Source organism: Manduca sexta, chromosome 21, assembly GCF_014839805.1.
Source record: "Manduca sexta isolate Smith_Timp_Sample1 chromosome 21, JHU_Msex_v1.0, whole genome shotgun sequence".
Taxonomy (NCBI): domain Eukaryota; kingdom Metazoa; phylum Arthropoda; class Insecta; order Lepidoptera; family Sphingidae; genus Manduca; species Manduca sexta.
Genome location: NC_051135.1, coordinates 438,885 through 459,540, shown reverse-complemented (window position 1 = coordinate 459,540; position 20,656 = coordinate 438,885). Strand labels below are relative to the sequence as shown.

The following is a 20,656-nucleotide window of genomic DNA, read 5'->3' as shown; positions in this document are numbered from 1 at the left end:
ATTTAAAAATATTATAATGTATTATAATTAACGATAGTTTTCGTAAAGTTAAAAATAGCCAAAGGCAAAGAAAAATAAGCTTTCAAAATAAGAATCCCTAAGTTGACAAGAAACGTATTTTATTAAACCAATGAAATACAATAATAATGTTTGTGCTACATGTTTCCATACGTGGCGTGCATACTGGAATAATATTTGTAGCGTTTGACAAGATTATTTCTGTGTGGCAAAAAGACTGGTTTCCATAGTGTAGTTGTTTTTTTTCCCCCACCTATTCCACTGAGTTCGATTTTTTATTTGTCAACTGGGTTGTCAGTTGTCAGTTTTCTTTTCCGGTTTATCTGTGGGACACGCGAGACGTACGTTGGTTTATATTTCTAAAAATCTTGGTTATCCTTATAAATATCACATCTTACTTTGTGAAATAAGTGAAAGTGAATAGCAATAGTTTGTTATATCCATATATTTTATTATTTAACTGTCTATTTCAGCGTTATCGCCATGTCACACTTTACGCGTATCCATCGTATTATTAGTGGACAGACCGATGATGTGACTTCTGATCAATTTACATTGATTTTGTTGCTAGGTCTACCACAGGCTCTCCAAGATGGGCGCGTACAGATATATACAGGAGTTGTATAGGAAAAAGTTGAGCGATGTTATGCGTTTCCTTTTGCGCGTGAGGGTATGGCAATACCGTCAATTGACTCGTATGCACCGCGCCCCCAGGCCCACGAGGCCCGACAAGGCGAGGAGGCTTGGATTCCGCGCTAAGCAAGGTAAGATATTACTAAGCGTACACTCACGTGGTTTATTGTTAAAAAATATTATACTTTAATTTGTTTACTAATGTAAATATTGCTTTTTAACAACATTTGTGATGTTAAAGACGATGTCACGCTTTAACCCTTGTGCAGTGATCATTTGGGTTAAATGGGCATGTCGATTCCCGTAAAAAGACCATAATGCCGGTATACCACGTGGGTACATCAAAGTTTTGGCGAATATGCTGCCGTGCTACTTTGTTCCGGTTCAATTAAAGTTCCTTTTTCTTTCGCAGGCTATGTGATCTTCAGAATCCGCGTGCGCCGCGGTGGCCGCAAGCGCCCGGTTGCCAAGGGAGCCACCTATGGCAAGCCCAAGAGCCACGGTGTCAACCAGCTGAAGCCCACACGCAACTTGCAGTCTATTGCTGAGGTAATTAATTATATATTTACCTACTTTAAGACAAAACTCATTCTCAGAAAAGCTATTTCAAGTTTCTTGTAATTACAGAAGTCAAACAGATAGATTTTCATCTTTGCTGAGAATAGTTACTAAAATATTTTATGGGTAAATTAAAAAAATATTCCTGTGTTTTATAGAGCACCTAGTACTAACTCTTCATGTGTTGCTACTTGTTAGCACTCGGCAATACCTTCTTGAAGATGTAAAACTAAACTATTTATTATGTGCACAGGAGCGTGTTGGTCGCCGTTGCGGTGGTCTCCGCGTCCTCAACTCATACTGGGTTGCCCAGGACTCTTCCTACAAATACTTTGAGGTCATCCTGGTCGACCCCTCACACAAGGTATGCTGCAATTATAAATTGCAGAGTAAATTTTCTATTCAGTGTTTAAATTCATTTTCTCATTTAATTCAATGATGAACTTTTATGTCATGCACCAATCTGAAAGGTTTTGCTGAAACTTCACCTACCTTTTAATCTGATTACTCCTCAAGACTTAACAGGAACTATGCTTAAAATGGACAGAATTTAACAACTTGTGTCATTGCAGGCTATCCGCCGCGATCCTAAGATCAACTGGATCGTGAACGCTGTACACAAGCACCGTGAGATGCGCGGTCTTACATCTGCCGGCCGCAGCTCTCGTGGTCTCGGCAAGGGTCACCGCTTCTCCCAGACCAAGGGAGGCTCGCGCCGCGCTGCCTGGATCCGCCGAAACACACTCCAGCTGCGACGCAAGCGATAAACAGCCCTATGCACCAGTCATTGACTTTCTATTTGATTGTTTTTATTTTCACATGGAAAGCCAGTGGTTGATTAAATTTTACTACCAAAATTATATTTTTATTTTTAACCCAAAGAAAAAGTTATTTGGTTTTTGTATTAGGTAAGATATAACATTCTTTATAATCATTGCTACTTGTTTATTTGGATGTAATGTAATACTAATTGCTTTTGTTTACGCCAGGTTTTGGGTGAGAGACCTCCATCCTCAATGAACAGGTAAATATTCAATTTCTCATTTGGGTCTTGTTAATTTTAATTTATAAAATTTATGCCCTGTCTAGTTATTATTCTTTGAGAAAACTTGTCTAATAAATACCTAATGAGATTGTTGTCATTATTATATAGTTTAAAAAATTTCATGATGATACAATGCTTTATGAAATGCGCAAACCATGATTACCACGCATTTTAAACTTCCTTGGATGGCTGAACTATCCTTATAGTTCCATTAAATAGCTCTCAATTTACAGATTTTACACATTGTTTTATATTATTACAGGTATTTACCGTGATCAGTGCCTGCAACATTTTTTAGGTATGTGTTGTAACATTTATTATATTCTCTAGTCCAAATTCATTATATCATACTTGTTAAAAGTCTTGTTAATAAGGTAAACGAATTTGGAAATATAAAATTGTTGTCTAGGTGAGGTTATTGTTAAATTGATTTTCAATAAACCTCAATCCGGCCACAAACAATATTCAAAACTTCTTAAAATAACAGTAATGAATGAAGACAATAAAAACTAATTAGAATTTCTCTTTTCAGGTAAAATGTACCAGTGTGGAAGAAAAATATGTATACTTACAATTTTCAATATACGTTTTTATTATTATATCAATTTTTAGTATTTCTTTCCTTTAACTTTTTATTTAGAGTACTAAGCGAATTATAGAAATTTAGGTTGAACGTAAAAATTCTCCCGGTTCTTACCCTTATCTACTACTAACTAGGGGTTGTCACAACACGTGTTTAGGTTTGCGACATGCGAGAATGTAGGCCCCTGGCAAATCGCATTAAAAAAAAGAAAATCAGAGACTTGAGAATTTCCAATCCTTTACACCTTACAATACTGCAGGTTTAAAATATACAAACCGTGCTTTTATCCTCGAAAGAGGAGGCAGAGGGGCAGCTAGTGGTCCCATTTCTCACCGTGTGTATTTCTTCACATGTGACGATGGGGTGAGCCCATTGTCACTGCGGGCTCTACTAATTCTTTGAAAATCCAATATCACTCCAATTATAGATTCGAACCCAATACCTCGGACCGAAAGTGACCCCGCTCGCAATACAACTACCCATCAAGAGAAACAAAATATCACATTTGCTAATCTGCATAGAGGTCCTGCGTGAGATCCATCACATAACTACAGCTATGCTACTCTGCATCGAAATAATCGTTCTCTCTTCATTGCTACTCTAGCATCTCGCTAACAAGATTCTCACTAGCACCACAAGTGCGAATGTCATTTCATACTGTGAAAATTCCCATATTATATTTAATATCGTTATATTGTATTTGATGTGTCGTTGGCATAACATGTGAAATAAATAAATGTCTGTGGAACCAACACCACAGTTGACCAAGAGCCAAAGTTGCATTTTCTTTGAGCAAGGATTATATATAATACTGCATGATAATCAGTTTGGTTTCAGATCGGGATTATCAACTGAAAGTGCTATCTTGAGTGTTAAGCAAACTGTCAAATACTATGTGGATCGTGGTACGCCTGTATATGCTGCTTTTCTCGACTTGTCAAGGGCTTTCGACCTGGTTTCCTACGACATTTTGTGGAAAAAGTTGGAAGATGTTAAATTACCTGTTGAACTGATTAACGTTATTAAGTTTTGGTATGGAAACCAGGTCAATAACGTCAGATGGGCAGGTGTCTTGTCCGACCCGTACGGATTGGAATGTGGGGTAAGACAGGGAGGGTTAACGTCCCCCATCCTTTTCAATCTGTACGTGAATGGGCTGATTGAGTCACTCAGTAGCCTTAGGGCAGGTTGTTACATAGATGGAGTCTGTGTTAACAACATCAGTTATGCAGATGACATGGTTGTACTGAGTGCCTCACCTTGCGGTCTGAGAAAGTTGTTGGTACTCTGTGAGAACTATGCTGCCTCTCATGGATTGCTGTACAACACACGAAAAAGCGAAATCATGGTCTTCGAGGCGCGTGGTAAGGCTCCTAATTATGTTCCTAATGTTAAGCTTAATGACGTTCCATTACAGCAGGTCGAAAAATTTAAATATTTGGGCCATATACTTACTGCTGACCTAAGAGATCATGATGACATTGAAAGGGAGCGAAGGGCGTTATCAGTGAGGGCGAACATGTTGGCCCGAAGATTTGCGAGGTGCTCAAAAGTAGTTAAAGTTACTCTTTTCCGAGCGTACTGTACTTCGTTCTACACATGCAGCCTGTGGGCCGATTATACGCGAAAGGCTTATAACGCCCTTCGTGTACAATATAATAACGCGTTCAGAGTGCTGTTGGGGTTGCCCCGATACTGCAGTGCATCAGGGATGTTTGCAGAGGCACGCGTAGATTGCTTTTACGCCACGATGCGCAAACGTTGTGGGTCACTGGTGCGCAGGGTGAGGGTCAGCACCAATAGCATTTTGAACATGTTTGCAAATAGGCTAGACTGTGCCTACGTGAATCACTGCTGCAGGAGGCATGCTCCGATATGAGGAGAGCAGTAGTGGAGCATTATTGTTTATCGCTTCATAATTATCTTACTAATATAAATATAAGTATTGTTTTACTAACCCCAAATGAGTCTGTGTTACTTGATGAATAATAATAAATAAAAAATAAAAATATCCACTTCAATACACATACTTACAATCTTATCTTCGTTTGACTATTGAGTACACACGGTGTGGGGTGAGCCCAACAACCTTTGTCCATCATCTCCCGAGATACCTTTATTTGGCTAGGGTTTCGTGTCCTAAAACCCATGTTCCGCAATCTCGTTTTAATTTTTTCTTCCATAAACTTATACGGAAATAATATAATCTACCAAGTGCATAACTCAATTATAACGACATGCTCGCGCGTTGCACCATTATCTAGCAATAAACTGCCAACTCTGCACTAGTTAAACGTCTGCCTTCCTTGCTGAATATACGGCGTAATCCCGCCGAGTTGCGCCAAATCTTCCTGTTACTGAATGCACAGGCATACTGTAGAAACTGTTACCTAAACTAACTGACTAGCATATGCTATGAGATTACTTCTCACGCATCCTCGATACGACGAAGATAATCATGGAAAGTTACTGGATATTCGAACATTTGAATTTCTCACACATTTTTCACGGCAAATAAAACAAACAGTTGATTAAATTTATTTTAATAAATTTATATGACTTTTAAAAGTAAATAACAATAAAAATGTTAATCGTAAGTCTTACATTTCCTACAATTTTCGACGCAAAACCGAATATATAACGAACAGTGTAAAAACGTGTTAGAATAACAATGACTCATGATATTACTGATGAAATGTGTAACGTGAAACGAACGCGAGCTTATAACTAAATAAATACAAAAAAAAACATAAATCTAATAACATTATGTACAATTTAAGATCAGCAATTACTTCGAAAAATTAACAAACTGGTTACATGAAATCTACAAGTAATTTTAGTTTCATGTCTTTTCCCATCGAGTTTTAGTACAATAGTAATAATTTACATATACATTTAACAATAAATTACGCTGCGGCATCTAATGTATTAAAATTAATGTGTAATGATTCCAGTGAAAAATAATTGCAATTTAATTAAAACTATGAATGAATAATAAGCGCCGGTCCAAGAGCTCTTCCTGGAAGGGAAAAGCTATTACCGTCCTCAACATCGCCATATCAAATATAATGATCCCCTCAACAAGAGCCTAGATCCGAGCTTAGGAGAATTTAATCTGTAGACCATAAAATTATTCTTAGTATTCAGTCTACGCCCAAATATACCTCTCCTTAATTTAACCAAATCGCAAATTATAACAAATAAAAGCTAAGATTTCCGTAAGCATATTTTTGATTTCACTTCAGACTTTTTTAATCACACAAAAAAAATAATATTCAATATACGCCTAAAGATTACATTATTTACACTCGCCCGCTCGTATCATGTGGCAGGCGAAAACTAAAATCAGTTTTTATAAAAACCCTATATATTTATAGACATTTAATATAGACGACATGGTAAACTAAATGAAGTTATACCCAGCTATCAATAATCCTTTACCCTAGAGCGGTTGTAAGCAAAATAACATTTACAGCTACATTAAACGACCGCCTTTAAACGTTTGTGTCAGGACATTCGATAATTTATAATATATTTTTTGCAACATACGTAAAATGACATGTAGATGATTTCCAAAGGACTTCTCAATGTTAATATTAACATATATCTAATAGAATTGATTACTTTCTTAAAACATTGAATATTATTTATGCTTCTAGTATTGAACAGCCATTAAACATCGAACATTAAGACCACGTTTATTGTACAATATTAGAATCTACATTTGGCGAACGGTTGTTAAGACCACTGATTATGTACAGACAAAATTTTACAGCGGATAGAAAAACGGGTACATTGTACGAATTACTGCACTATCAGTCGACAAGTACTGCCCTCGTGAACTCCCGTACTACATAGTTTCTTTAGCTCACTCCGCGAACCCATTAGATATAGTTACTGTGGAATTTCAAGTAGTCACAAACTTGGCAAGTCATTTGGGAATTATTGCACTAATATCGATACATTCGATACGTTCCAAGCGTCTTCACATGATTTCATGCATGTCGGCGTTAGTAGGTTCGATGTTTGGTAAGCCAACTTGCACCAGCGTATCCAAGCTATATCTGATATCTCACTCTAATTAATCACTATACAAAACACGATATTATATCGATACTTCTCAGAAAAAGGAACAGCGCAAATATGCTACTAGTAGTTCTTTCATCGTTCCATGATCATTATCCAGAAGAAAATATGGTGGAAGTTGGAACACGAGATATTTTATTATAACAATTTTTTAAAAGTATCGATAGAATAAGCCAGTAATTCTGATCCTTCGAAAATTCTCTCCATGCGACTATCGTCCAATCACAGTCCGTCAAACATACCAGATATTTAAAGGGTAACACATGAATTAAAAATTAATCCCTACAGTAATTTCGAATCATTTGCCATTATTTTTAAACATTTATGGTAAAATTACACATTTAGTCTAATCTACATGTTTAGGCATTGCTATCAGGTTTCTAAGATAGTTTTATAATCAATTAATAACAAAATATGCAGATCAGTATCACAAACTAAACCCTATTTTGCCAATCATATTTAAAAAGCTTTGATATAGACCAGAAGACAAACTAAATTATCATGATCCAAAATAGACAGTGTTGTGCAGAAATGATCCAACCTACAAACTGGTCGAACTTGAAGTTATTATTTAAAATCGAAAATTATAAGTATTCGTTTATGTGACATAAATATATTTTACTATGTCGTAGATCGAATAATATGAGACATTGCTACTTAGAATGCAAATAATTTTCGATAATTTTAAATCGATCTAAATAAAAAATTGGATCATCGCACAACACAGAGCATGTCAGTGTTTATCCGTCTAGTTGTTGGTCGCCGGTTGCGGTTGCTGTGGCGGCGGCCGGCGGTCGATCTGGAATGTGTCGGACAGGTAGAGCGCGAATATCGCGACGCTGTAGAACACGGTCAGCCCGAACAGCGCCACGCTCGCGCTCGCCGTGAACATGTTCGAGTACTCGCACCTGCAACAGAATGCTTATTCGTACACTTTCAAATTGCTCTTTGTCATTTCGAGGGGAGGAATGCTAGAGTTTCTTGCTCAACAATGTGTATTAAATTTTTCATTTAGGTTTGGTCTTCTGAAAATTTTGTAGGAATTTGATATTCGTTATACCTTTACTGAGAGCTCATATACGTTACATATAAAACCTGTGAAATATCTCATGCTTCTACAGCACCCGATGTGGTTTATATTATCAATCAGTCCGTATTAAAATCTTATGACGAACTACGTAGAATTTTGAACAGAATAACCACGACGATGTCGGGCGCTTGGTACGGGCCATCCGCGTGAAACGTAATGGCAACGTTTATAGTACAGTGATTTTCTAGTGGTCAATTTGGCCCATTTAAGTTATAAATATTAGTCAAAAACAGTCTTGTTCGTATTTTTCATTTAACTCTAAGAAATGCATTTAAGCTGGTATTTGGGCTTCGTGGTGATCTCACTTACTTCACACGAGGGTTTCCCGAAACCAATTACCGATCACAAAATAGATACAGAACTACATAAATAAACAATCTATATCTAGTAGGATATTTATTTATTCGATATTCGACTTTTGAATAAACTTTTCATGATAAAAACATACGTATTTTATACGTAAAACGAAGGTACCCAAGAAATATCTATTCACAATATTGAACCTTCACCGCAATATCCTTTATATCGGTTATCGTAATTCCTATAATCATTGTAACCAGCGGCGTAGCGTAGGTTTTTGTCGCCCAGGGCTGACCTCATGTGTTTGCCGCTGCAAGAAACCGACGGGGGGGCTATCTGGGCGCCAGACACAAAGTACTTTCGTGCTCCATTTTTTGATGATTTTATTTTTTTTAGCTCCCAAATTGATGTCTATGGAACTGTCTTTGTCCCCTTCTGGACACTGCCAAAAGTTAACACGTTTAAAGGCGTTATTTATGTTTACGCGAATGTTAGATATTATCACTTTGTCGTTTCAGATGAGCAACACCTTAGTTCGCCCCGTGACCAGGTAGACTGCAAAGTCTTCGAAACGTCGGGAGAAAATTAATATATAAAAACAGCGATTAAAAATCCGAAAAATAATTTAATTTTAACATTTGTAGGTTTTATTTTACGCATAATGCCGCAGTCCCAAATACGCTACGCCACTGATTGAAATGCAATATATTTTTACAATAGACTTTGGGAAACCCTATTTCACACTTACTTAGGAAACGCAACAGCACGTTGTCACTTTACATCGGGTTTCTGTCTGTGGCGCTACCCTCGTTGAGTTGATCTAAACATTTTGTAGTTAAATAATAATAATGACTGTGTAACTTTAGGACTTTAAATAGAGCTTATGCATGATGAAAATTGCATTTCTTACATTGTATGTTATCATTTGTGTAATCTTAAGTATTAATCAATGAGTGTTATACCAACCCATATGATATCACCCTGTACTATTGAGTCATATTGAACTAATCTAGTTCTAGATACAGACAAAAACCTCGACTAAATTAATTATCATAATATGCTATGAATATAATTTAACTGTAATACTAGAATTATTTTAAATTGGTTGGATAGTTAGATAACAGTTTATGATAAAGTCCAAATTTAAAACTTCACACACATCACACCTTTATCCCCGAAAGGGTAGGCAGAAGTGCAGCCAGGAAATAAACTTTTCGCCAAGTATGTTCTGTCCCATGATGTGATGTAGCAAGTCTATCGCCATGTTGAGCATAAATTCTAGACTCCGGGCTTCTGAGTACAATAAACCAGTCTCACTTTGCCCAACCCGGAGTCTAACCTGTAATCTCTGAGCGGTACTGTACAACGCCCGCAACACAGCTACGCCACCGGGCCAGTGAAAATTTTTACATGGTTTTAATACCTACTTTCTGTGTCTGTATAAAAGCAAAATAACACGAACTTGCTTGCCATGAACACTTAGGGCCGTATTAATAGAGGCAACAAAATTTCGCCCTGGAATACATCAGACGAGACGCTGTTAAAATAAGATCAGCATTTTAGGATGGCTCCTATATAATACGCCCATCCCCTATGAATTGTCGGGGTTGTTAAAAATTCTTTGACAAAACTAGACTATATTTCATGTTCGCTCTCAAAGGGCTATCGGTAGCCGCTTACTAGTTAACTCTATTTTCAACAAGCATTTCCAATAGCTTCCTTCATTCTATCTAAAAAATTGATCAATCAGAACAAAGTTTTTTTTGACATGCTTACAAATGAGTTATTTTGATTGGTTCATTCTCGGAATCGGATTGAAGATTAAGATTGGGATTGTTTATTGAAAACGGCTTTTGGTAAAATATCGGCTTAAGTGAAATTTTAATACACAATATGTGACGGATTTTGACAGATAAGTTTTGATTATGTAAGAATGCCGACTCAGCTGAGCACAAGCTCTTAATTACTGCCTATACCTAGTTTTCTTGACGTCTACTTGAGATTTTACTCAAAGGTGTGATTTTATTAATACAGCCCTAAAAAAGATTAGTTCGAATCTCTCATTGGGTTTAGGTAGGCGTGAATCCATCTCCAATTAAGTGAAATGAGTATACCACTAATCTATAATTGTAAGGCAGTTATAATTTAGAAAAATGCCTCCACTGCACCTGATGGTAAGCGGAGCGGGGTCTGGGTAATAATGACGACAGACAAGAGAAGATTATCCCTCGCCATTCGACATAATTATGCCGACCTGTTTAAAACCAGATACGCAGGTTAATCCCAAACCGCGACACAAATTTGAGTATCACCTGTTTTACACGTTATTATTTCAACACTCTTCACTATCCGGACATAAATATCCAACAATAATAAGCGCCATGCAGCTATAAATATAAATGCATACAACCTACCTGAAGAACCAGACGATGGTGAGCGCGACGGACACGAGCGTCATGAGTATGTTCTCGAGGTCCCAGGCGCGTTCGGGCTGCTGCCGCTCGGTGATCAGCTCGTGGGTCGGCGCGCCGGACGGCTCGTCGGGCATGCCGGGTTGCTGAATAATATACGGAATTTCAGACCCCTATGATATTCGGGTGTCTAGGACGAAATTTTGGACGACCCTCGAGGGCCATCTTATGTCGGTACATGAAACTTTGACTTCGCATACATTCGAAATTATTATGGAGAATTCTTAGGTATGTAGATTTCCTCAGGATGTTTTTCTTCGCCATTAAAGAGAGCGATAACAATACACACGTAGCTTCGAAAGGTCGGAGACACCTTGGGTTTTGAATCTGCTGACCCTACGTCTGGACAGTTCGTTCCATTCCCAACTAGGGTTTCACGCACTTCCAACATGTTAACTGTAGTAGTAATAAAATTGTATCCATAATGTTGTGTACCTGTGCGCCTGCGCCGGCGGCGGTGCGCTTGGGGTGCACGAGGCAGTGCACGACGGCGCGGTGGTGCAGGCCGCAGGCGCGCAGCGTCGCGCCCTCGTCGCACAGCACGCGCCCGTTGAAGATCAGCCGCACGCGACACTCCGACGACAGCTCCGACGAGAAGTGCCGTCTGCGTACACACATACATCTTAGAATGCGTTCTAATCTGACGAGTGAATACGTTTCCGAAAGCTGGTGTACGCGTACTTAAGGCTTTGCCAGAAAAAGTCGACTGTTAAGGGGTAAATATTTCTCATCAGTTGACAATCTACCGGACCCCGCTCCACTTACTATTATGGGAACATTTAATTGTATATTATATTTGTGACAAATAATATTATGTTTGTCAACCTCACAAAAGTATTGACTGAATTACATGTTCTATGTCCATACCTATATATAAATAAATTGACTTACAATTTAAAATCCTTAAGAAGTTCATCAAGACTGCCCTCCACTTCTTTCAGTGTGTCATTCAGATATTTCAGTTTGATCAGTATCTTTCTTCGGTTGCCTTCCTGCGACGTGGTGGCGCTGTCCTCACTGGGGTTCTCATTAGGAGTGCCTGCATTGTCTTTAGGGTTTGTAGAGAGATCATCTTTCTTCTCTGGCCTATTTACTGATGCCGTTTCACTTGACGCAGTTGCATCAGATGCTGCAAATTATGTTATAGTATAAGAATATTTTTTTATGTATAACTTATGGTTCAGTCTATTATTAAGAAGGTTAAAAACACTTAATTCTAAATTTCCTTTTTCACCAAATTTCTTAACACAAGAGGGGTTTTGGATTGTTTCAATATAAAACATTTAATAATACATCATCCAAAGTCGGTTATCTAGAATGGTCCATCATGGGCAAAGTATATAATAGATTAGCTCTCATTTTAGATCCAATTGATGATACAATTTGAAAATTAATTTTCGTAACACCCTGTATTTACCACACGGTACATTTACATTATGTATAGTAATTGGTATACGTGCCGTTAGCCCTAGTGAAGAAGTCGCAGCCGGCGGTGACGTCAGCCTCCATGGCGTTGACGATGCTGTCCATCTCGCGGATCTGCGCGTTGCTGGCGGGCTCGGCGTCCTCGGGCGCCTCGCTCTCGCTCGCGGAATCCGATGCGCTTTGTGAACTGGTTGGGGCTGCAAGCGAAACACATACCATTATAGTTACATACTATAATACATACTGAGTTCGTTTTGGTTTAACTAAGAGTATTTTTAATTATATGCACTGTAAAAAATTAGTTCCGCAACTCCTTATAAATATTATGGTAGATTATTACGCTCTACATGTTCATGATAAATAAATACGCACTGTCAAAATAACGTGTGGCGAAGAGAATAAAGCCCCAATCATGCTTAGTGGCATAACGTTTTGGAAACTCAACCTGACCCGAACTACCGTCAGTGAACAATAAACTTACAGTCAATCCGTCTGTAGAAATGCAGACGGTTGTTATCCAACATCGCCATGTCTGCATCAACAATGCTGTCCATCTCTTGCAGCGGTATAACCCTCGCGTTTTCCCTTGGAGACTCTTCAACTTGTTCCGAAGTACTCGTACCTTTCGAACAAAATATTCATACAAATAATGTTGTAAATTCAGAACCTAGGAATTAAACATAGTAATAATGACTATCATTTCGCAAAAAAAAAAATAGTAAATTCAATAAACACTGCGGAAGTGTAATCATATCAGGTTGAATGATAATAAAACGTGGATTACGAATATTTTACGAATTAATAAGACAAGTAAATCGATCGCGATAAACGTCACACTAGGGGCCTTATTCTCTATGCCACACGCTATTTTGACAGTTCGTACTTATCATTAACATCTAGTGCAAAGGAGACGAACCAATGACACGCATGCCAGAAAGATACTACAATGATTAGTATGCCAAACATTGTATAATATGTATCTCTCACTGGTTTTCACTTCGCTTAACATAGGTGCAGTGAAGGGACTTTGCCGAACCCCGTTAGGCACTTAGGCTATCTGTATAAAACCCGCCCCTGAAAACCACTTTATATATATTAAAAGGCGCCTTAACATATGATACTACTAAAGATATTAAACTATAGTCAGTTATAGACCAGTTATTGCTCCAAAAGTTGTTACCAATTGGTAATAAGTCGCTGTCTTATTTGAAATGTCCGTCTGACAAGCTGTCACAGCGTCTAAGATATTAATACAATAATAATATATTTACAGAAAATATGCTGATATGTGCATTAAAAACATTTCATGATTTGGAAAAAAATATGAAGTATTTTACATTGAAGTTTTGCTATTTCACGATAGATTGGGTAACCATCACATAAGCTTAAATTTTCTATGACAATCTTCCCAATGTCCACTCTATATCATCTTAGAACTCTTTGGATAATACTATGTGCTGCCTACCCAGACGGTCCCTTGCATACAAAAGACCTACCATAAGTCTTACTTTGCTATAGAACTAAGAGTGATTTCCCGATTCCCTGAAGGCCTACACCACGTCTACAAATTAAAAAAAAGTCTCTGAAACGTAATTATAAAATGGACCGAGTTATGCTAAAATGTACCAACTTTTTAAACAGCATTTGTGGATTGTTATTTATTGTACAGCTGGATTTTTCTGGATTGGCCGCTACATACTTTTTGTGTCAGATATTGATACTGTTGTGTTCCAGTTTGAAGGAAATTATAGCCAGTGTAACTATGGACATAATAAGACTTAATGTCTCATGTCTCAGGATGGCGAGCACAGTAGAATATTTTGTAATTCAAGGCGTTGGATGGTGTTTTACTGTTTATGGGTGGGCGTATCACTTACCATCAGGCGAACGGCAAGCTCGTCTAGTCATTCAAAGCAACAAAAAAAGGTATAAATAGATAATGGTGTCTTATGTTTACGCGAATGTTAGACATTAAAATTAAACTATTTTTCGGATTTAATTGCGGCTTTTTATATTTCAGTTTTCTCCCGACGTTTACAAGACTTTGCAGCGTTCATGGTCACGGGGAGGGACTGAAGAGTCTCCCCCGTGACCATGTGACAAAAATATAAAAAACCGCGATGAAATCCGAAAAGTAGTTTGGATTAAATGCATGTAAATAATTTATGACTTAGTACGTTTTGGCATAACTACGTCCAAACAATAGTTTATTACAATTTAAACGAGAGATCAAGGTCACAGCGTTCATACCTCCTAGAAACAATGACCCTCAAACGAAACATGAACCTGTTTGCTTTTACAAAATGATATAATTTACACACAATAATTACAATTAAACGGATTCTTATAGTTTTTTCGTGACTTCCATTATAACGAAACATAGTTTATATCGCGTCTGTTAACTGTGATTACGTAACTTAAGTTACACAAATAAATTGATTTTATTTCATATCAAATCCATTTTCATGAAATTTTATTTGTGAATTACTTATCATTCCAATACACATACAGTTTTTTTAGTAGTTACGGTTATTTATATCTCTATAAATATTTATCTGTAAAAGAGTTTTAAAATTATATTTTAGAACTATATAATCTCTAAATTTCCTATGTGTGTTTTGTATTATATAAGTAACAGTGAGTGTTATAAAAACCGCCTTTAGTGGAAAACTGAATTCGAATTGGTAAAGTTATTAATATTTCAATATTCAGAAGTGGGCGCGTACTGAGGATATCGCCCCATCTCATTCTTTCGCACACATTGAATTCGTGATGACGTCATGTGCGCGTATTACGCCTCTATTCACGTTCCTTGACACCCTTCTACCGAAATTCAAAGCCTTGTGACTTCTGTTTTTTTACCGGACTTTAATCATTTTTGTTAGAATTTATATAACGTAAATATTTGTAAAAAGTAAAGAATATAAATTATTCAAATACCCTATTTTAATAAGTAAGTGTATTAACATAAGACAACCTTTATAGTAGTTTGAATTAGCTATTCAAATTACATCAGCAACTAATTGGTAAATTTTAAATTGAATTTACATAATTAATTCATTGTGATATCAGATAGTATGCCATATTGTTCTATGTGGTTTTTGTTTTGCATTATTCACTGCGCTTTGCACATGGCAAGTTAAAAAAAAATATATATTAATCTTACTTGGTCCCTCAGGAACTATTGGCTGTCCTGGACTATTAGCCTGCGCATTCGACAACGTTAGATGCGATATTCGGTTCGATCCTGCGAACATAATTTACATCATTATTTTACATACGTCTTAGGTCGTACTATCGCGCAACGTTAAAACTACCGCTCAACGCACTTATTATGTTATAATTAATTAATGGTTTTTGTTGTCTGTTGTATATTAAGGTGTACCTTAAACTGTGCCGCAATCAGACAAATATGAATACGCGTGTTTCTTAAGGCAAGCAAACTGCGTGCGCGACATTCTGTTCGCGCGCTAATCGCAATATACGTTGCTATTAGCCTGATATTATTAAAAACAAACTTAGTACAAGTTATTTAATGAGTAAACTTCATAGAGTTTGCACGAACTGTATGCGCCTGCAATATGATTATACTTTGTAGTACAGTGACGAAGGGTGAAATTTTCTGAAATAGAACCCGACACAATATATATTTAGGTACTAATATTGCATGAATGAGGTCTGCAAATCGTATAATTATTTTACATAATTATGAGAGGGAAGCCGCCAGGAATCGAGTTATATAGACCCTTCGCCACTGATATTTATTTATTTATTTAGATACACCATCAACAGTTACACATATACTATAAAATTCAGTTGAGTAATAACATTGGACTTTGTGTACTATCATTATAGGTGAATACAACATTCTTGATATTATTGTTTAAATATTATTAATAATAATTACGATAATACTGATATAATAACAAACCGCGGGAATGCAAAAACTAAACGCGTGCGCCGCGAATGCTACCAATTTTATGCATACATGCCAACGCTTTTCCACCTATTTTTTAAAGTACAAAACGAATAACCTTCTTTACTAACAGTCACCGTCCCGTCAGTCCATAAATTATATACAGAAACATCACTCAGAACTTGAATAATAAATTCACTGCGCGCGTCACCTTGAGATATTAGTCTCATAATGCGTAGTGTCTACTAATTACGGCTACAATGTCCCAGATACACATAGCAGATAGTTAGAAGCTAATTTCTTTACAATTTCAACTTATCAATGTTTCATTATGACAGGTGACTAGCCATATACATATACGTCATAAATTTTATGATCATGAATGTAACATCGTTTCTCTATCTCAATATCTAAATCCAAATTTTCCAAAATCTATGCCAGCTCAGTGAAAAAATATTTCTTTGCCCGTAAGTGATGGGAAATTTACTTAACATAAGAACTACGCACGGTTTTGTTTCCGTGCAAGAACTACTAAATATGGCACTCAATACTTTACTGCTATAAATACTAGCTTATAAGCTAGTCTAGGCAATAGTCTATCTCTATGCAACTCTTCAGCAATTTCTGTATTTAGTAATACAAACGTTTCAATTTCGCATTTTATAATAATGCTATAATGTTACTAAACTATTGCTAGAAATAAATAGTTATAGTAACTCACTTGTTAATATACTGACGGTTATAGGATGAGATCTTGATCTCATCACCAACACAGTGCGGTACCGATCTGGGCGTGCGTTGGTCGACCACCACGCCAGCACAGCCACCACTACAACCAACACTGCAGCCGCAAATTGTACAACTTCATCCCCCACGCCCTCTATCAGAGGCATCATGCGCTGTAAATTAATTTGTCGGTTAATATTTTTTTTTGTAAAAGTAGGCAAGGTCTGAAGACTAAAGATTGATTCAAGATGTTTGAAGGCTGAGTCAAGACTACACTAATCTACTTTGTACTAACCAGTAGCAGTGGCATGACTAAAGCTGGAGTCAACTGTCTGCCAGCTCACATGTTCCCTTCTTCTTACTATTATGAGATGGGGGACCTTTAAACAATTTATAAAGAAGTAAGAAGAGATTAAGAAGGCTAATGTATTACTAGTTCTACCATTTACAGTAAGATATATGAGTCTTATGTTATTGAAAGTGTTACCGTAATATAAGTAATAGTACCACTGCTGAGCAAAGGTCTAATTGCTTTTCTAGTAACACTTCTTTATTTGTTCAATGAATGAGGGCCACTGGTTCTTATTTGCCTATAAGACAAACCCTTAATACCTTTGGTAAATTCATATTTCACATACTCATTAATCTATAAAGATTTTTACATGAAATAATAGTCAAGAATCTTATAATACTCGGTACAGACTGTTTCCATCTGTGTTATTTATAATATAATTATAGATTTTTTAGTCTGCTTATAATATGTGCTTCCCATTTCCTTTCTTCAGCATAAAGAAATATCATAATATCTTAGGCTTAAAATGAAAACTAAATATCTATTTGCATTATTGGATCATGTTGCACTGAAAATATTCCAGGTGTATTTTTTAATCTTATTTTTTACATGCCTTACCAATGTTAGTATTATTAAAACATAGGTTAGTATTGTAACTTCATATTTTAGTATTTATTTCATGCTGAGGCTTGTGTGTCCTAATATATCTTTATATTAAAATATGCAAGTCTACTTACTAGACTAGGGGCCAGAAACTAGATACCTTTTAAGAATTGTTATCGCTAATAGAAAACGAAAAAATATGGGAATGACATATCCTTTGAAAATGAAATTCCAGAAAAATTGGTCTAGTATTACCACACAGTCTTCATGGAGCCAACTGGTTGGTTATGTTGGATTCACCGGCCTTTGGACCTGGTGTTAAGTTGCCTGGAGATTGAAAATGTGGAGAGTTGGTCAGGCCGAGTCAATAACACTATATAATCCTTATGCATGGCATTACCAACTAAAACTACATGGTGGCCATCTTCAGCTGTTAAGGAACAGCGGAGTCTACTTTTCATCCGAAATATTAGTAGTAATAGTTAATTAAGTCTATTGCATCTTGTCTGAGGCCTTGTAAGTAAAGTTTAGCTCAAATACACTTGTCTCTATGGTTGCCACAATGATGCTGGTCTCACTGGATTTATGGCATGTTTTTCATCTATTAATGCCAATTGTTATTCAGCTGGGTGCTATATGGTAGCACTTACTATTAAAGTACTGAGTAATTTATAATTCCCTAATATGTTTCTAAACATAATAGTAATTATAATACCTAATTAAACGATAAGAGACTTCATCATAAGTAGTCTCACAGAAGCAATATATGTTTGTGTGATTAGGAAACATATTAATGTCTAAAGTATAATTTATCATGTGTATAAGTTTATTTGTCAAAAAACGCGTGAGCACCCCTTAAGCTTGCCTTCCTTTTGGATCTGTCATCGAGTCAGATATTTTTATTTATGCTCCATTAAATCCCATTATGAAATAGTCTTAGGCCTCGGGATTGTTATAGAATATTGAGAAGTCTAAGCTACAATTAGTAATCTTGAATTTAAAGCAATTTTAATAAAAACATTTAAATTCTTAACCTATTAAAAATAAAGTCTAATGATATAAAGTATTAACATTATCCTAGAGTTAAAAAACCTAGACCAACTGATGCTGAAGTCTAGAAATCACAAATATATACATATCTCATTTTCAGTATATTAGTTGCTATGTATAGTATCAATATGTGATCTACTTGTGATTGCTTTATGCCTTATATGGTTACCGGCTAGTGCCCTTTACCACAAAAAGACAAGACTGTATGTCATTTATCATTATTTATAATAATAAAGTACATTAACATGACTCAAGTCTAGAATTATCTTTGGTTATTCTCTTAGGAGTTTGTTTATGTTAACTCAAGTTAATTTATTTGTATAAGCCAATTTAAATAATCAGTTTTTGTATGAATCATTACTGATGTAATATTAAAGCATATTGTTTTGATGTGCAGATGTTTAGTGTTTGGGAATGCATTACTCTGTTGGCACCAAGTCAATAAGCTCTATAATACTTAACAGAGATCATGTAAGTTACATATTAAATTATTACAGTTTATAGCCAGCAAAAGGTGGTGTGAGTAGCAAAATATACAACTTATTTCTCTATAATTTAGTTTCATAAGCAGATTATATGTCTATATTATTAAAACTGGTAACGTTTACAGCTAAAACGTATTATTTCCTTAGAAATATGTGTAGTTCTGGGGAGACCAAGGTGCATTCAACAAAATAAACAATTTATAGTTATACAATTCCATTGCACTACATAAACAAAAATATTGAACGTGTGTTTGTAATTGACGGGTTATAAAAATTGATATGTTATCAATAATGGCAACTAAAGGGCTACGGTTGAAGAGCGAGCGTAACTGTAATGCAAGGACTATTAGTAACTACTATGTAGGTACGTCAGAGGAATCTCAGCCAAGACAATAATACATCGCCTTTCTAGATCCTACGAAATTCAAGGTCACATATGAAAACAATATAATATCATTACCTTAATTTAGTTTATGCCTAATCCTCGTCAAACACTGGAACTAACAAATATTTACAACAGACCAGATCGAACGATACCTATGGTAAACCATCTCGTCAACACCACAGATGCATATGAAAACTTGCAGAAGTACTTAATAATATTGGTAATTATAAAGTTCGTTACGTTTGTTTAACAATAATCCACATTTATTCGTTTTTATCACGACAAAACGTAAAAGAAAATTTTATTTTCAGAGGGTTGCCCGCAGAACAGTCAACAGTGTTTCCACTCAAAAATTTAAATTTACTCAATTTACTATGTCACCAAAGAGCATTTATAATACGAAACACTTTCTTATTTCCCTATCACATAAAAACATGGACGATGCAATGCACTTTCACAGAGTCGAAGATAGAATAGGGTGTTTGACATTTTTTTTTAAATGTATGTACAACAATAAAAGACTATTCACTTACAGCGTTCATTATATTTTTAATGTTTAAATATGCTCAACTTAGTAAAGATCCGTGATTTTGGTTTTTCATTTATAATTTCGTGCTAAGCGTTGTCACGTGACATTATCCCTGTATGACGTCATCGCACATACACAAACTTTCGTGACAGTTGTTACACCCAAGAACAAAACAAACGTTGGAATTTATATCTCTTTCTTTTGCGCTAAAATGAATGGGCATATAAATATTGTTCGGTCCCTTTATGTAAAAACTCGTACTAAAACTGTTCATTCATGTGCCAAAATTAAAAGATTTAAGAAAGAAGCGGTTAACTTTAACACGACGAAATCCAAAATATACGTCGGATCAATCGACGACTTATATTTGTGATAATCATTTCAATGTGAGTTTATAGTCTTATATATATAAAAATGAATCCCTATTTCCCTTGGTCACGCCATCACGCTTAAACGGCTGA

General features: G+C 36.1%; 2 protein-coding genes across 11 annotated transcripts; one reads left to right on the top strand and one right to left on the bottom strand.

The window, feature by feature from the left end:
• Positions 1-211: 211 nt before the first annotated feature.
• LOC115447618 (60S ribosomal protein L15) lies at positions 212-2,066 on the top strand. Of its 2 annotated transcripts, none has more exons than XM_030174775.2 (5): positions 212-359; positions 590-782; positions 1,064-1,200; positions 1,463-1,573; positions 1,782-2,066. In XM_030174775.2, exons 2-5 carry the CDS (start codon positions 611-613, stop codon positions 1,974-1,976), a joined length of 615 nt encoding a protein of 204 aa, XP_030030635.1. In that variant the 5' UTR covers positions 212-359; positions 590-610; the 3' UTR covers positions 1,977-2,066. The 2 variants fall into 2 exon arrangements, with proteins under 2 accessions (XP_030030635.1, XP_030030643.1); XM_030174783.2 differs by having other exon boundaries at positions 345-359; positions 492-782.
• Positions 2,067-5,364: 3,298 nt separating this feature from the next.
• Positions 5,365-20,022, bottom strand: LOC115447399 (transmembrane and ubiquitin-like domain-containing protein 1). Of its 9 annotated transcripts, XR_003939005.2 has the most exons (11): positions 19,742-20,018; positions 17,147-17,231; positions 16,847-17,024; positions 15,376-15,456; positions 12,691-12,831; positions 12,245-12,406; positions 11,676-11,913; positions 11,220-11,388; positions 10,728-10,870; positions 9,062-9,133; positions 5,365-7,831 (listed from the first exon to the last, which is right to left on the bottom strand). XR_003939005.2 is itself a non-coding variant. In XM_030174432.2 (10 exons), exons 2-10 carry the CDS (start codon positions 17,159-17,161, stop codon positions 7,664-7,666), a joined length of 1,308 nt encoding a protein of 435 aa, XP_030030292.1. In that variant the 5' UTR covers positions 17,162-17,231; positions 19,742-20,020; the 3' UTR covers positions 5,365-7,663. The 9 variants fall into 9 exon arrangements, 8 of the variants coding, with proteins under 8 accessions (XP_030030292.1, XP_030030304.1, XP_030030328.1 ...); XM_030174432.2 differs by lacking the exon at positions 9,062-9,133 and having other exon boundaries at positions 5,365-7,844; positions 19,742-20,020; XM_030174444.2 differs by lacking the exon at positions 9,062-9,133.
• Positions 20,023-20,656: the final 634 nt, after the last annotated feature.

Coding starts and splice junctions, on each gene's coding strand:
- LOC115447618 (XM_030174775.2), top strand. CDS start 611: ATGGGCGCGTACAGATATATACAGGAGTTGTATAGGAAAAAGTTGAGC. Junction 783..1,063: donor TGGATTCCGCGCTAAGCAAG/GTAAGATATTAC, acceptor TTTCTTTCGCAG/GCTATGTGATCTTCAGAATC. Junction 1,201..1,462: donor ACTTGCAGTCTATTGCTGAG/GTAATTAATTAT, acceptor TTATGTGCACAG/GAGCGTGTTGGTCGCCGTTG.
- LOC115447399 (XM_030174432.2), bottom strand. Junction 15,457..16,846: donor AACCGTCAGTATATTAACAA/GTGAGTTACTAT, acceptor TTATGTTCGCAG/GATCGAACCGAATATCGCAT. Junction 12,832..15,375: donor AATAGTTCCTGAGGGACCAA/GTAAGATTAATA, acceptor TTTGTTCGAAAG/GTACGAGTACTTCGGAACAA.